The 16,331-nt window shown below is 39.4% G+C and overlaps 1 protein-coding gene across 1 annotated transcript in view; it reads right to left on the bottom strand.

Moving 5' to 3' along the window:
- Positions 1-16,331, bottom strand: part of SH3BGR (SH3 domain binding glutamate rich protein) — an 86,479-nt gene that overhangs the window by 15,164 nt on the left and 54,984 nt on the right. The window contains 2 exon segments of the mRNA XM_064279461.1: positions 774-866; positions 1,410-1,484. Of these exon segments, the coding sequence (XP_064135531.1) occupies positions 774-866; positions 1,410-1,484 (168 nt within the window).

The raw sequence follows: 16,331 nt of genomic DNA, 5'->3' as shown, positions 1-16,331 counted from the left end.
TAGACAGTGTAACACCGTGAGTCATAACTGGGGCTCTGGGCACTGCAGTATCCACCCTACTTTCGGAGGGGCTGGAGACTGAAGGTTAGACATGCAGACGGTTAACCATGGTGTCCCAGTAAAAACTCTAGACACCAAGGCTCGGGCGCGCTTCATGGCTGGCTGCTGTCTGTGCACGTTGTCACACATCATCAAGCAAGTAACACTGCCCTGACTCCACAGGGAGAGGATGCCTAGAAGCTCCTGGTCTGGTACTTTCCTGGACCCCGCCCTATGCACCTCTTCCCCTGGCTGATTTTAATCTGTATCCTCTCTGTGTAACAGAGTCCGTGGGTGATACAAATAGTTAAGACAAGCGGCTGCTAACTGAAAGGCTGGCTGTTCCAGTCCACCCAGAAGCACCTCAGAAGAAAGGCCCAGTGATCTACTTCCAAAATATCAGCCATTGAAAACTTACGGAGCACAGCTCTACTCTGATACACATGGGGTCATCATGAGTTGGAGTCGAGTCAATGGTAACTGGTTACTGGTTCTCTGTAACAAGCCACAACAGCTTCCAGTGAATTCTGTGAGTCCTTGTAGCAAATTATCAAAGCTGGGGGTGGTTGTTCAGCTGGTGTCAGAAGTGAGGGCAGTTGTGTGTGGACTAACTGTGCACTGGCTCAGTGCTGTATGCTCAGAATCTAGCACTGTTCCTGACACCTAGTAGAAGCTCAGTAAATGCCTGTTGAACAGAACTCAATAAGATGAACTACAGTGAAAAAAACACTCACATTCTTCTCTTGGGATTCGGGGAGGTTGCCCTCATCTTCACCATCCTCTTTCTGCACCTCATTTTCTCCACCTTCTTCAGTCTTCTGTGTTTCCTGGTCATAAAGGAAACCCACAGTGTCACTCACCTTAGATACACTACCACGGAAAAACCAGGCCATCCATACTTGATTTTCTTCCTGAGATGCACAGTATACAAATAAAGCAAACAGAGAGCTCATACCTTTTAAGTCAATTAACTACTAGAGTATAAGATCACTGGACCTAGAAATTGCTGATTGGATTTATTGGTTAAGTCAAGAGACGTGACTGACGTGCATGGTATACTAATCAACTCCCTGAATGAAGAGTTTCAATTTGCTCATTTAAGGGTTATGCAGAGAACTCCAAAGGATTCAATATTTACACAGTGTTTGCTTTCTACTGCTTGTGAGGAGGGAGGCTTTAATAATTTTAGAGATTAAAAAAATAGATGATAGATAAGAGATGTAGACAGACAGATGATAGATAGAGACAGATAGATTAGACAGACAGACAGACAAATAGATTAAAAAAAAAAAAAAAGAGAGAGATTAGGAGCTAGCAGAAGTGTGAGGACACTGGTGTGGGAGAAGTCACGTTGGGATAGCAACCCTTACCTCTGCAGTGCTTGGTGCCTCTCCCATTACATCACCATTGGGAAGGGAAGATGCTTCCTCAGGCGATTTTGTCACCTGCATCATATAAATTGAGAATATTTGAGGATTTTCTTAAAGATAATAGTTTACATTTTACCTTGTAGCTATTCAATTATGTTTGTCTTCATCCTTCATTTTATCATCACAACAACACTGCAAGCTAAGTAGGTAGGACAGCCATGACCACCCCGCACTTCATTTAGAGACAAGAAAATAAAGGCAGAAAAATGACACATTACAAGTGAGGGTCAGGGCTAGGCCGACATGCCCCACTTTATGGGCTTCTGACTTCTCCAGTCGTTGCCAAACTTCTATGATATTAAATTATTTTTATTACAAAGGCACTGCAAACTCATGGCAACAACTTAAGCCATACACACACCCTCCAGTCCCACCAGCCTGTGATAATCAATATTAAATATTTGATATGTACCTAACTCTGACCTAATGCATAAAAAAAAATTATACAGAGGCAATTTTTTTTTGATTGGTTGTTATTTTTGTTTTATTTTGTGTTTTTTAAAACAGAAATGGAACAGAAAATGCTGATGATCACACAACATGATCAAAGTTATTAAGTTACTGAATTGTACATGTAAAAATGTTGAAACGGCAATTTTTCATTATATATACATATATGTATATGTATGCACATGCTCTCTCTCTCCCTCCCCCTCCTCTTCCTCCTTGCTGTCTTCATTACAAATAAAAATAAATTAATATAAAAAAAAAGAAATGGAATCACAATATATACAACTTGGGTTTTTTAGTTTAACCTGTCATGGACATTGTGCAAGTTAACTCACACAGTTCTAGTTCATTCTTTTTGACACCTGCTTAATATTTCATTATGTAAACAATAATAATTTAACTATTTCCCGGTTAATGGATATTCAGACGTTTTCTTGTTTTTCCTTCAACAAACACTAAATGCTAAACAGAATAAAACGGTGTTTTTTTTTTCAAATAAGTATTAGGTTTCTTTCCAAAAACATTGTAGCAATTCACATTCCCATAATAAGATGTGAATATTCCCTTTTTCTTTTATACTCACGATCAATGAAGACGATTGCTCTTTTTAATCTTTGCCAATCTGTTAAATGGAAAATGGAATTTTATTTTTGTTTTCATTTACATTTTCCTAGTTACTAAAAAAGGAAACCTTGGTGGCTAGTGGCTAAGAGCTACAGCTGCTAACCGAGAGGTCAACAGTTCGAATCCACCAGGCGCTCCTTGGAAACCCTATGGGGCACTTTTACTCTGTCCTATAGGGTCGCTATGAGTCAGAATCGACTCAACAGCAACAGGTTTGGTTTGTTACTAAAAGGAAAGGCATAATTTTCAGAAGTTTTCAGCCACTTGTATTTGCTGTAAGGAGCCCTAATGGCGCGATGGTTAAGCACTCAGCTGCCAACGGAAAGGTTGGAGGTTTGAATCCACCAGCTGCTCAGTGGGAGAAAGATGTGGCAGTTTGCTTCCACAAAGATTACAGCCTAGGAAACCCTAAGGGGCAGTCCTACTCTGTCCTATACGATCGCTATGAGTTGGAATCAATTCAACAGCAATGGAATTTTTTGGTTTATATTTCCTGTTCCAATAATTGCCTTCATATCATATGCAAATAAATTATTTTTCCTTTTTTATTTCACACATATTACATATATAAGACATTTCATTTTCTTACATTGTTGCAATAACTACAGCTTCTGAAACAATGTTTAATAATATGGAATGACAGGCATATTTATCTTGTTGCTAACTTTTCTAGAAAGTCTTTGATATTTCATGTCATTACTAAAAGGCAACTGTAAGTATCATGGTTTATTACGACACTTACATATCAGGGTTTATTATGATACTTGGTATTTATGGATGCATTAATATGATTTTTCTTCATTAATGAGTTTATATAATACATCGTGTTGATGGAATGCCTGTTAGTAAACCATCCACGAATTCTCAGAATAAATGCTGCTTTCACTATGGTGCGTTACTTTTAAGTCACTGCTGGATATAGTTTGCTAATATTTTTAGACTTTTTTCCACTATATTCACAACTGAAATTCATCTAGGTATAACTGAAAGCATCCTAAGTGATATTAACTGGCCAGAGGCTTCTCTATTTCATTTATCTCTCCCATGTATTATATTGTGTATACATATTATATATATGTCACGTTGATGACCAAGGTGTGCCTGACCCAAACCATGGTATTTTCAATGACCTCGTAGGCATGTGAAAGCTGGACAATGAAAAAGGAAGACCAAAGAAGAATTGACGAATTTAAATTGTGGTGTTGGTGAAAAATATTGAATATATCACGGACTGTCAGAAGGAACAAATCTGTCTTGGAGAACGTACAGCCAGGATGCCCCTTAGTAGAAAGGATGGTGAGACTTCATCTCGCTTACTTTGAACATGATACCAGTCCCTGAAGGACATCATGCTTGGTAAAGTAGAGGAAGCAAAAAAGAAGAAAACCCTCGATGAGATGGATTGACACAGCGGCCACAACAATGGGCTCAGACATAGCAACATTTGTGAGAATGATGCAGGACCAGGCAACATTTTGTTCTACTATACGTAAGGCTGTTATGAGTCGGAGCCTACTTGACATCACCTAACCACAACAAATATATACATACGCACACATATTCCCTTTCTCTCTGTCTCTATCTCTGTCTCTCATCTCTTCCTCCCTCACTCACTCACTCCCTTTTGTACTTAAGTGATTTTGGCTTTCCTTTTTACTGGTTCGTGTTGCCTACTTTTTTGTTTTCTTTTTCCTAATTTTTTAAATTGAATATTTATTAATTTTAACCATTCTTTTTTCATCAAAAGAGTATTTAAAGTTGTCAATTTTTTTCTGAATAGAGTTTTAGCTGAATATGGGAGTTTGGGTATGAAATATTTTCCCTTTATTTCTAAGTGATTGGTAATTTCAGGGTTTTTTTCTTTGTTTGGATTCAGGGTTATATGAAAAAGTATATGTTAATTTCTTCAGTTTTTATGATAATTCCACCGTAGATTTTCCTTCTGTATTTGGCATAAGAATGCAGTCTGTAAAATCTCTGCTTTTTGAAATTTATGGAGATTTTCTTTCTGACCAAGTACATGATAGCTTTTGAGATGGCTTAATAAATGTAAGGAAAAATATATATTCTATTAATATCTATTTATGTATGTATCCTGTTGCCGTTGAGTTGGTTCTGACTCTTAGCAACCCTAGAGGACGGAGTAGAACTGCCCCATATGGTTTCCAAGGAGCACCTGGTGGATTTGAACTGCTGACATTTTGGTTAGCAGCTGTAGGTCTTAATCACTATGCTACCAGGGTTTCCTATGTATGTATATGTATATCTTATACATATCGATTAAGTTATTATATTTATATGTGTGTTTAGACCATTGCCTGGCACATAATAAGCACAATGTGTTCACTAAAAGGTGTGTTTTAACAAGCTCCTATTGTATTTCCAGCAGTTTTTGATTTCGGTATTTGACTGCCATGTAGTATGATGTAGTAAAGATTTATGTCTCCCAAGTGTGTCTATTTTAGCTCGAGCAAGATTAATTTCCTTGCTGACACTTCTCCACAAGGTTGTTTACTACAAAGTGACACCATGACAAATAATATCATTCCCATAAACCATCAAGGGCCTGTCTTCCCAAAGGATACTTGAAGAACTTTCCCCGTGTGCATAAGCATAAACACCTATAAACTCAAGCAATGCTGACAACACCAAAGGGTCTAGCAAGGACTGGGCTGCTAATTAGTGGTGCATCTTTGTGCAAATCACTTAAGACCCTTGGGCTTCAAGTTCGTCCTCTGTGAATAGAAGAATCTGAACCCGGTGGCCCCTTAGGTGTCTCTAGACTTGCCTTTATAATTTTCATGCAATACGACAGTACCTAGGCACAAACCTAAGAAGCCCTGGTGGTGCAACGGTTAAGCACTCGGCTGCTAACCAAAAGGTCAGCGGTTTGAATCCACCCAGCAGCTCTGTGGGGGAAAGCCCTGGCGATCCGCTCCCATAAAGATTTAAACCCACTGTCATCCAGTCGATTCTGACTCATAGCAACCCTATAGGACCATACAGGATGGAGTAGAACTGCTTCACAGAGTTTCCAAGGACATAATCTTTATGGAACCAGACTGCCACATCTTTCTCCCACAGAGTGACTGGTGGGTTCGACCCACTGACCTTTCAGTTAGCAGCCAAACACTTAACTGCTGCACCACCAGGACTCCTCTGTAAAGATTACAACCTTAAAAACCTTATGAGGCAGTTCTACTCTGTCACATGGGGTGGCTATGAGTCGGAATTGACTCCATGGCACCTAACAACAACAACCAGCACAAACCAAGGCAGACCTCAAAACTGAAATTAGACATAAAATAATGGGAGAAGGTGAAGGTTAGTAGAGGCTAAACTGGATTTACATTTATTGGTATGGATAGATCTCAAAACACAACATTAAGTTTTTTTAAAAAACAAAATCCAGAACATTCCATTTAAAAACATGATACCAATTAGGCACTAAAAGTACAAAATAACAGGATGAGTTGCTTGTGTCAACAAATATACAGTAAAATAAAACAAAACCTTGGGCAGTACCAAATTCATCACAGTGGTGGCCTCTGGGGAAGGAGGAAAACAAGAATGGGAACCATATATTATATGATTTCATTTATATGAAATGTCCAAAACCAAAACCAAACCTGTTGCTGTCAAGTCGATTCCAACTCATAGCGACCCTACAGGACAGAGCAGAACTGTCCCATAGGGTTTCCAAGGAGCGCCTGGTGGATACCAACCGCCAATCTTTTGGTTAGCAGCCGAGTTCTTAACCACTACGCCACCAGGGCTGCCTATGAAATGTCCAGAAAAGGCAAATTCATAGAACAGAAAGTAGATTAACGGTTGCCTAGGGCTAGGGAGATGGTGGAATTGGTGGGTGACAGCTAAGGGGTGCCAGGTTTCTTTTTGGTGTGAAGAAAACTTTCTGAAAGTAGACAGTGGTAACAGTTGTATCTGTGAATATACTAAAAGCCACTGAATTGTACACTCGAGATGGGTGAATAGTGTGATGTGTAAATCATATCTCAAGCTGTTTTAAAAAGATACATCAAAAAATTAAAGAACTTGTTTAATTTCAAAGTACCTAACTGAAAAAAAAATTACAATTAACCAACATGCGAAAAGAACTTACTAGATGAGTAGGGGATGACACTTTCTGTTCAAAAAGGTTGGGGTCATGGAAAACTATGGACAGTTTCTAGTCAATCATGGGAAACTGAACTCAGATACTTGCCCTGGCTTCTTCCCAGAACCCTGCTAACATGGCAGTGAAGACATTAAAAAGGAAAGGACAAACTAGGAGGCCAAAGACAGCAGCTGAGAAGGCTACCACATAAAAAGAATGTCCACAAAACTGTGAGGGCAGGAAAAGGAACAGCTGAGAAATAAATGACTTAACCAGAAGAACAGTGACACCTCATTACCTACAAAGAGGGATGTGAAGGGCAGAAGAAGCAAATCTAGACTCCCTCTCCGTTTGTGGTCTCTGCAGAAGTTGAACCAGAGGAAGTCTAGTCTCCTGAGCATGAAGCCAGCTGAGGTGCAGTGCCACAGTGAACGCAAGAGGGTTACGTGAGAATCCACAGCCTGAAAGGGAAAACACTCTTATCCCTTCCCCACCTGCTCCCATAATACTGGTCCCGGATTTACTCCTACTTCCCGCAGACACTTTCTCTCTGGAAAGTTCATCCAAATCAGCAAAAAAAGCCCATGGATCCTGACAGTCCAGGATCCCTAACAAAGAGCCGAGAGTATATCTTGAAATTGTCCTACAGTGAAGCCCACCACTCAGAAAGCCTCAGCCAGGGACGCAAGGCACCCATTCGACTCTTTAGTGTCTCATTCTTAAATGGAGTCACCAGATATATGAGAAAAACACCTTACATAAAAATAAAAAGGAAAGTAAACAGAATAAGGACACTTAGTGAAAACAGAGTGCAGGGAGTTGAGGAAAATGTAAAAACAAAACAAAATAAACTATATTTAATAAATTCAGAATTAAGAAAAATAACAAGAACTGGAAGCTGTTTAATAAAAGAAACATTCAGAGAAAACAAAGAGAGCTTTCAAGAAGTAAAAATATGATAGCAGAAATGAAAAAAAAATCAAAAAAAGGAAGATAAAGTTGAGGAAATACAGAAAATAAAACAAAAAGACAAACGCAAGGAAAATGGTAGAAAAGAGATAAGAAAATTGGAGAATTTGTCCAGGAGGTCCAACATTCAAATAAGAGGAATTCCGAAATGGAAATTAATAGGAAATGAGTTGCCATAGAAACTGTACCCCCAACATTTCCCAGGGCAGAAGGTTGTGACTTTTGAGATTAAAAGGGCCCAGCAAAATGTACAGCACAAATACTGAAGAAGACCTATGCCAGGTACCTTATCACACAACATGAAAACTGAAAAAGTGGACCCAAAAATCTCCCAGAAAAGGGAAAAACAAAAACAGGCACATACAAAAGATCAAAAGACAGAATGGTATCAAGTTTCTCAACAGCAACTCTGGAAGCTAAAAAAAAATACAAAGCAAGATCTTCTCGATTCCAAGACAAAATAATACCCAACCTATAATTCTGTACCTAAGCAAACTTTGAAAGAAAGAATGGGAAATTAAGCCATTATCTGACAATATGGGACTTGAGGCAAGGCCCATTCTTCTTAATAATCCTTGTAGGACTATTTTCCCTTTATAATAATATATATTTATTAATTAATACAAATTAATTTTTTTAATCAAACAGCATTTTCAAACCCTCACATCTCTGGTCAATTGATTTTCAACAAGGGTGTCAAGACCATTCAATGGGGAAAGACAGTCACTTCAACAAATGGTACTGGGTAAACTGGATATTCACATTAAAAAAATGAAGTTGGACCATGTCACAGATTGAACTGTGTCCCCCCAAAATGTTTGTCAAGTTGGCTAGACCATGACTCTCAGTATTGTGTGGTTGTCCACCATTTTATGATTTGATGCAATTTTCCTATGTATTGTAAATCCTAATCTCTGCCTGTGGTTAATGAGGCAAGATTAGATTACGTTAAAGAGGATTAGGGTGAGGTGCAACGTCCTTACTCAGGTCACAACCCTGATCTGATGTAAGGAGAGTTTCCATGGGGTGTGGCCTTCATTACCTTTTATCTTACAAGAGATAAAAGGAGAGATAAGCCAGCAGAGAGATACGGACCTCATACCACCAAGAAAGAGCGCCAGGAGTGGAGGGCATCCTTTGGACCCAGGGTCCCTGTGCTGAGAAGCTCCTAGAGTAGGGGAAGATTGATGACAAGGGCCTTCCCCCAGAACTAACAAAGAGAAAGCCTTCCCCAGGAACTGGTGCCCTGAGTTTGGACTTCTAGCCTCCTAAACTGTGAGAGAATAAACTTCTGTTTGTTAAAGCCATCCACGCTGGTTTTTCCATTTTAGCAGCACCAGATACCTTATACCACATACAAAAATTAACGCAAAATGACTGAAAGGCCTAAATTTAAGAGCTCAAACTATAAAACTCTTTGAAGAAAATATAGGAGCAAAGCTGCATGACCTTAGATTTAGCAACAGTATCTTAAATATGACATCAAAAGCACAGTCGACAAAAGAAAAAATAGATAAGTTGTACTTCGTTAAAACTACAATTTTCTGTGTATCAAAGGACACTATCAAGAAAGTGGAAAGATAACCCACTAGGATGACTATAATCAAAATAATGGAAGATAACAAGTGTTGACAATATGTACAGAAATTGGGACCCTTGTACATGGCTGGTGGGAATGCAAAATGGCACAGCTGCTGTGGAAAACACTTTGATAGTTCCTCAAAAAATTACACATAGAACTACCTGATGACCCAGCAGTTCCACTTCTAGGTATATACCCAAAAGACTTGAAAGTAGGGACTCATATACTTACACACCAATGGTCATTGTAGCACTATTCACAACAGCCAAACAGTGGAAATAACCTGTGTCCTTAATGGATTGTCATGAATTGAATTGTGTCCCCCAAAAATATCTGTCAACTTGGCTAGGTCATGATTCCTTGAATCCTTGTATGATTGTCTACCATTTTATCATCCGGTGTGAATTCCCTACGTGTTGTAAATCCCATTACTATGATGTAATAAAATGGATTAGCGGCAGTTGTACTAATGAGGTCTACAAGATTAGATAGTGTCTTAAGCCAATCTCTTTTGAGATATAAAAGAGAGAAACGAGCAGGGAGATATGGGAACCTCATACCACCAAGAAAGTCGCAGTGGGAGCAGAGGGCATCCTTTGGACCTGAGGTTCCTGCGCTGAGATGCTCCCAGATCAAGGGAAGACTGACGTATTACAAGGACCTTCCTTCAGAGCTGACAGAGGGAGAAAGCCTTCCCTTGGAGCCGGCACCCTGAATTTGGACTTCTAGCCTACTAGACTGTGAGAGAATAAACTTCTCTTTGTTGAAGCCATACATCTGTGGTATTTCTGTTATAGCGGCACTAGATGACTAAGACACAAATGAATGGATAAACAAAATGTGGTACATACATACAATGCAATATTACTCAGCCATAAAGAGAAATGACCCCCACACATCTGTCCATTTTTCATACTGTGGGGGCTTGGTGTGTTGCTGTGATGCTGGAAGCTATGCCACCAGTATTCAAATACCAGCAGGGTCATCCGTGGTGGACAGGTTTCAGCTGAGCTTCCAGGCTAAGACAGACTAGGAAGAAGGACCTAGAGATCTATTTCTGAAAAAAATTAGCCAGTGGAAACCTTATGAATATCAGCAGAACATTGTCAGAGATAGTGCCGCAAGCTGAGCGCCTCAGGTTGGAAGGCACTCAGAACACAACTGGGGAACAGCGCTTCCGCAAAGTAGAGTCGACCTTAATGATGTGGTTGGAGTCAAGCTTTCAGGACCTTCATTTGCTGATGTGGTATGACTCAAAATGAGGAGAAAAAGCTGCAAAGATCCATTAATAAACAGAACATGGAATGTACGAAGCATGAGCCTAGGAAAATCGGAAATCATCAAAAATGGAACGCATAAACATCTATATCCTAGGCATTAAACCCTATGCCATCGAGTTGATTTTGACTCATAGCAACCCTATAGAACAGAGCAGAACTGTCCCGTGTGGTTTCCAAGAAGCGCCTGGTGGATTCGAACTGCTGACCTTCTGGTTAGCAGCTGTAGCTCCTAACCACTACGTCATCAGGGTTTCCTCCTAGGCATTCATGAACTGAAATGGACTGGTATTGGCCATTTTGAATTTGACAGTCATATACCCTACTATGCCGGGAATGACATATTGAAGAGGAATGGTGTTGCATTCATTGTCAAAAAGAACGTTTCAAGGTCTACCCTGAAGTACAACGCTGTCTCTGATAGGATAATATCCATATGCCTACAAGGAAGACCAGTTAATACGACTGTTACTCAAATTTACACATTGCATTGGGCAAATCTGCTGCAAAAGATCTCTTTAAAGTGTTTAAAAAAAAAAAGCAAAGATGTCACCTTGAAGACTAAGGTGCACCTGACCCAAGCCATGGTGTTTTCGTTTGTCTCATATGCATGCGAAAAGGTGGGCAATGAATAAGGAAGGCCAAAGAATTGATGCCTTTGAATTATGGTGTTGGCGAAGAATACTGAATATACCACACACTGTCAAAAGAATGAACAAATCTGCCATCAAAGAAGTACAGCCAGAATGTTCCATAGAATCGAGGATGGCAAGACTTCGTCTAGCATACTTTGTACATGTTATCAGGAAGGATCAGTCCCTGGAGAAGGACATCACGCTTGGTGAAGCAGAGGGTTAGTGAAAAAGAGGAAGAAACTCAACAGGACAGATTGACACAGTGGCTGCAACAATGAGCTCAAACATAGCAATGATTGTGAGGATGGTGCAGGACTGGGCAATATTTTATTCTGTTGTACATAGGGTCACTATGAGTCAGAACCAACCCAATGGTACTTAACAACAAAAACAAAAAGAAATGAAGTCCTGATACATGCTACAACAATGAACCTTGAAAACATTATGCTGAGTGAGGTCAGTCAGTCACAAAAGGACAAATATTGTATGGTTCCACGTACACAAATATCTAGAATAGGCAACTGTATGGAGACCTAACTTTATTAGTGGTTACCAAGGATGAAATGGTCGTGGAAAAATTGATAACGATGGTGGTTACACAACATAATGAATACAATTAATGTCACTGAATTATACACGTGAAGAATGCTGAAATGGCAAATGTTTTCTTACATATATATATATACTTATCACAATAAAAAAACTAAGCATACAAGTAAAAAATGTACATTCACACAAAAAGCTGTGCATGAATGTTTATGGCAATTTACTCGTAATAGCCCCAAACTGGAAACAATCCAGATATCCTTCAAGGGGTGAATGGTTAATGAAATGGCGTTACACCTATACAATGAGACACTATTTAGCAATATAAACAAATTAACTGCTGATACACACTGATATACACAACGACCAGGATTTATCGCCAAAGAATTATACTGAGTGCAATCATCTTCTTGTTATGTCAAAATTAAAGAAATGAACAGATTAGTCATTTCCAGCCTGTGGGAGAGAAGTGAGTGTAGTTATCAAAGGGCAGCATGAGGAATCCTTTTGGTGATGGAAGTGTTCTGTGCCTTAACTGTATCAATGTCAAAATCCTGGTTTTGATTTTGTACTGTAGATTTGCCAGATGGAAAATGAGTAAAGGATACACACGATCTCTCTATATTAATTCTTACAACTGCATGTAAATCCATAATTACCTCGGAATTAAAAGTTTCGTTTAAAATAAGCACACGAGATAGTATTTTATACCCACTAGCATGGCTATGGTCAAAAAAAAAAGAAAAATACCGACTGCTGACAAGGATGCAAAGATATTGGAACCCTCGTACATTGCTGGTAGAAATACAAAATGGTGCAGTTGCTGTGGAAAACCGTTTGGCAGTCCTTCAAAAAGTTAAACACAGAATTATCATACGACCCAGCAATTCCACTCCTAGGTGTATATCCAAAAGAAAGGAAAAATATAGGTTCTCACAAACACTGTACACAAATGTTCACAGCAGCATTATTTATAATAGCCAAAAAGTAAAAAAAAAAAATCCACATGTCCATCAGCTGATGAATGGATAAACAAGATATGGTACAGCCATAAAATACACTATTATTCAGCAATAAAAAGGAATGAAAAAAAGGAAATGAAGAACTAATACATGCTACAATATGGATGGACCTTAAAAACATTATGCTAAGTGAAATAAGCCAGACACGATGTACAATTCAGTGGCATTAATTACATTCGCAATGTCGTGAATGGATCAACTAGGCATACAAATACCATGTAACCCTGCAATTGCACTCCTGAACATTTATTCCAGAGAAATGAAAATGCATATTCACATTGTATATCTATGGCTACACCACATTTGACATATTCACATTTTGGTATATTCACAAGTTGTCATAGATGACAACTTATCCCAAAGAAATACTCCAAAAGAAAGAATACTATTTTGTGGCAATAATCACTGCAGTATTACTTACAGTAAAAAAATTTTAAAAACTGTGAATAACCTAATGTCCAAAAATATAAGCATAGTAAGGAAAATAATGGCATGTCAACTTGATAGAATATTACAGGAACTATTTTATTTTAACAACCATTATGAGACTGTAACAGCATAAATAAGTTTATGATACAATGATAAGAAAGCAACACAAAGGAATGAGTAAATTTTAATACGCCAACTTGATTATTACACAAAAGTTTTAAATGATCATTATAAAGACTAGAAAAATGTATTCTCTCCCTAGTCCAGCAAAACCCCAGAATCATGTTTTTCCTTATTTCTTCCCTTTGCAGTGTTCTTTCTTTCTTTCTCTCTCTTTTTCATTCTTTTTTTTTTTTTTTGGTAACATCAAAAACCCTGGTGGCGCAGTGGTTAAGTGCTACAGCTGCTAACCAAAAGGTTGGTGGTTTGAATCTACCAGGCGCTCCTTGGAAACCCTATGGGGCATCTCTACCCTGTCCTATAAGGTCGCTATGAGTCAGAACAGACTTGACGGCAACGGGTTTGGTTTTCGGTGGTTCATAGTCTTTTTTTTTTTTTTCCCATAAAAACTACAGCCACATTAGAAAAAAAAAAATCCTAACCTTACCAAAAAATGAAAAAGGAATTAAAAAAAAGAAAGAAAGTCAACATTGCAAAGGGAAGAAATAAGGAAGAATATGATTCTGGGGTTTTGCTGGACTAGGGAGAGAATACATTTTTCTACTTCCCCTTTCTCCCCTTTGTTTATTGTGACTCTTGGTAAACGGGGTAGCTCTGTTAAAGAATTTGACCCATGCTTAAGTGCTAGCAAGCAGCCATCTAAGATGCATCAATTGGTCTCAACCTACCTGGAGCAAAGGAGAATGAAAAACATCAAAGACACAAGGTAATTATGAGCCCAAGAGACAGAAAGGGCCACATAAACCAGGCACTACATCAGCCTGAGACCAGAAGAACTAGATGGTGCCTGGCTACAACCCATGACCTTCCTGACAGGGAACACAACAGAGAACCGCTGAAGGAGCAGGAGAACAGTGGGATGCGGACCTCAAATTCCCGTAAAAAGACCAGACTTTATGGTCTGACTGAGACTAGAAGGACCCTGGAGGTCATGGTCCCCAGACCTTCTGTTAGCCCAAGACAGGAACCATTCCCAAGGCCAACTCTTCAGACAGGGATTGGACTGGACTATAGGATAGAAAATGATACTGGTGGGGAGTGAGCTTCTTGGATCAAGTAGACATATGAGACTATGTGGGCAGATCCTGTCTGGAAGAGAGATGAGAAGGCAGAAGGGGACAGGAGCTGGTGGAACGGACACAGGGAATATGGGGTGGAGAGAAGGAGTGTGCTGTCTCATTAGGGGGAGAAAAACTAGGAGTATATAAAAGAAAAAAAATTTTTTTTCTCTTTTATATAGCAAGGTGTATATAAAATTTTGTATGAGAGACTGACTTGATTTGTAAACTTTCACTTAAAACACAATAAAAATTAAAAAAAGAAAATCTGACTTACGAATGCTTAAAGAAAAATGGCAATTTCCAAGCTTTGCCAGATCACTATAGACCAGGGGTAAACAGGTCCTCTTCATGGGCCTTTGGTGATAAAAGCTACGCTTCTTTCTGCAACACAAACACATCTCCCACCACCCACTGGTTTAGGGTCTGGAAGGAAGGGATTGAAATACAATGGGAAGACATACATGGGAACTGTCTACTGAGAAAAAGGAAACTTGCGTTAAGAAAACAGGCAGGAGAACTTTCTAGAAGGTGAGGCAGGATGGAGAGGAAAGAGGAGGCCAGGGACCTGGCAGCAAGCAGGGACCTGAGAAGGGTCTCTCTCAAAATTTCCTATGGTAAGAAATGGGGTGGGGCACTTTTAAGAACCACGTTGTCTGACATTTTCTCCTCCCTTTCATGAGAAAATGCCTGCAAAATAACTGGCTATGCTCAATCTCTCTTTCTCACTATTAGTTCTCCTTAGACCACTTCAATATGGCTCTGTATCCACTGCTCCTCAGAATCTATTTTTGTCAAGATCACCAATGGCCTCCTTGTTGTCAATTCCAGTGGTCACTTTTCTGTCCTCACCTGACTCAACTTCTCAGCAGCATTCAACCTAACTGCCCTATCCTCTTCTGTGAAAAATGCTCCTTCTCAGCTTCCTTGACACCACGCACTCCTGGTTTCCACCTGCGTCACGGACCTCACCATCCCACCGTCCTTAGCCGGCATCTCCTTATCCTCTGTTCAACTTTAAAGTTGGAGCCCTCAAACCTGGCCTCCTTGCTGTCAACCCTCTCTCATTGTTCAATCTTAATCCTCTCTCATTGTTCAATCTTATTCAATCCCATGACTTCAATTCTATCCACATGCTATCACTTCCACACATCATCTTGAAGGAGACCTCCTTGAGACACAGATCAACATCCAATTGCTTGCCTTACCTCTTCACTTAGAGGTCTCATTTCTACTTAATATCCCCCGTAAGTATGGTCCTCCATCAGAACAAATGTCTACAAACCAGTGGCTAGAAGTAATCCTTTATTCCCATCCCACTCCCATATACAATCCATCAGCATGTCCTATCAATTCTTCCTCCACTTCTCTGCAATTCTATCCCCACCACTTTATTCCAAGCTATCATCACCTCTTAAATGTATTATTATAATAGTGGGCATCCCCTTTAATCCATCCATGCTGCCATAGCAAAAATGAGTTCTGAAAGAAGAAAATAAGATTATTTTACTCCTCTGTTTAAGGCCCTTACAATTTCTTCCATGTGCTTCAGAGAGAATTTAAAGCACTATCATGACCTATGAGCCACCCCGCCTGCAGCAGCCACCCCTGCCCACGGTGCCACTCTTCCCCTCACCCCAGCAATGGAGCCTCATGACAGGTCTTAGAACTCCCTGAGCTCTTTCCTACCTCAGGGCCTTTGCACTTGCTCTTCCCTTTGCCTAAAACACTCTTCCCTCCATCTTCCTTCTTATCTTTCAAGAAGTGGGAGACCTGAGTATCCCTCCCAAGAAACGTATCTTCACACTAAGTCATCCCTTAAATGTAACAGCTAAACTAACATGACTCAGTTAACATACTCCTATTCCAAATTTAAAAAATGTTAAATAGCATGCAATAGTCTTTTCCACTTTTTAAAACTGTTAATAAAGTACATGAAATATGTTGTATTTAACTTGACCAAAGTCAAAAAGGCA

This window comes from Loxodonta africana, chromosome 2 (assembly GCF_030014295.1).
Source record: "Loxodonta africana isolate mLoxAfr1 chromosome 2, mLoxAfr1.hap2, whole genome shotgun sequence".
NCBI classification, from domain to species: Eukaryota; Metazoa; Chordata; class Mammalia; order Proboscidea; family Elephantidae; genus Loxodonta; species Loxodonta africana.
This window is presented reverse-complemented; position numbering and strand designations above follow the sequence as displayed.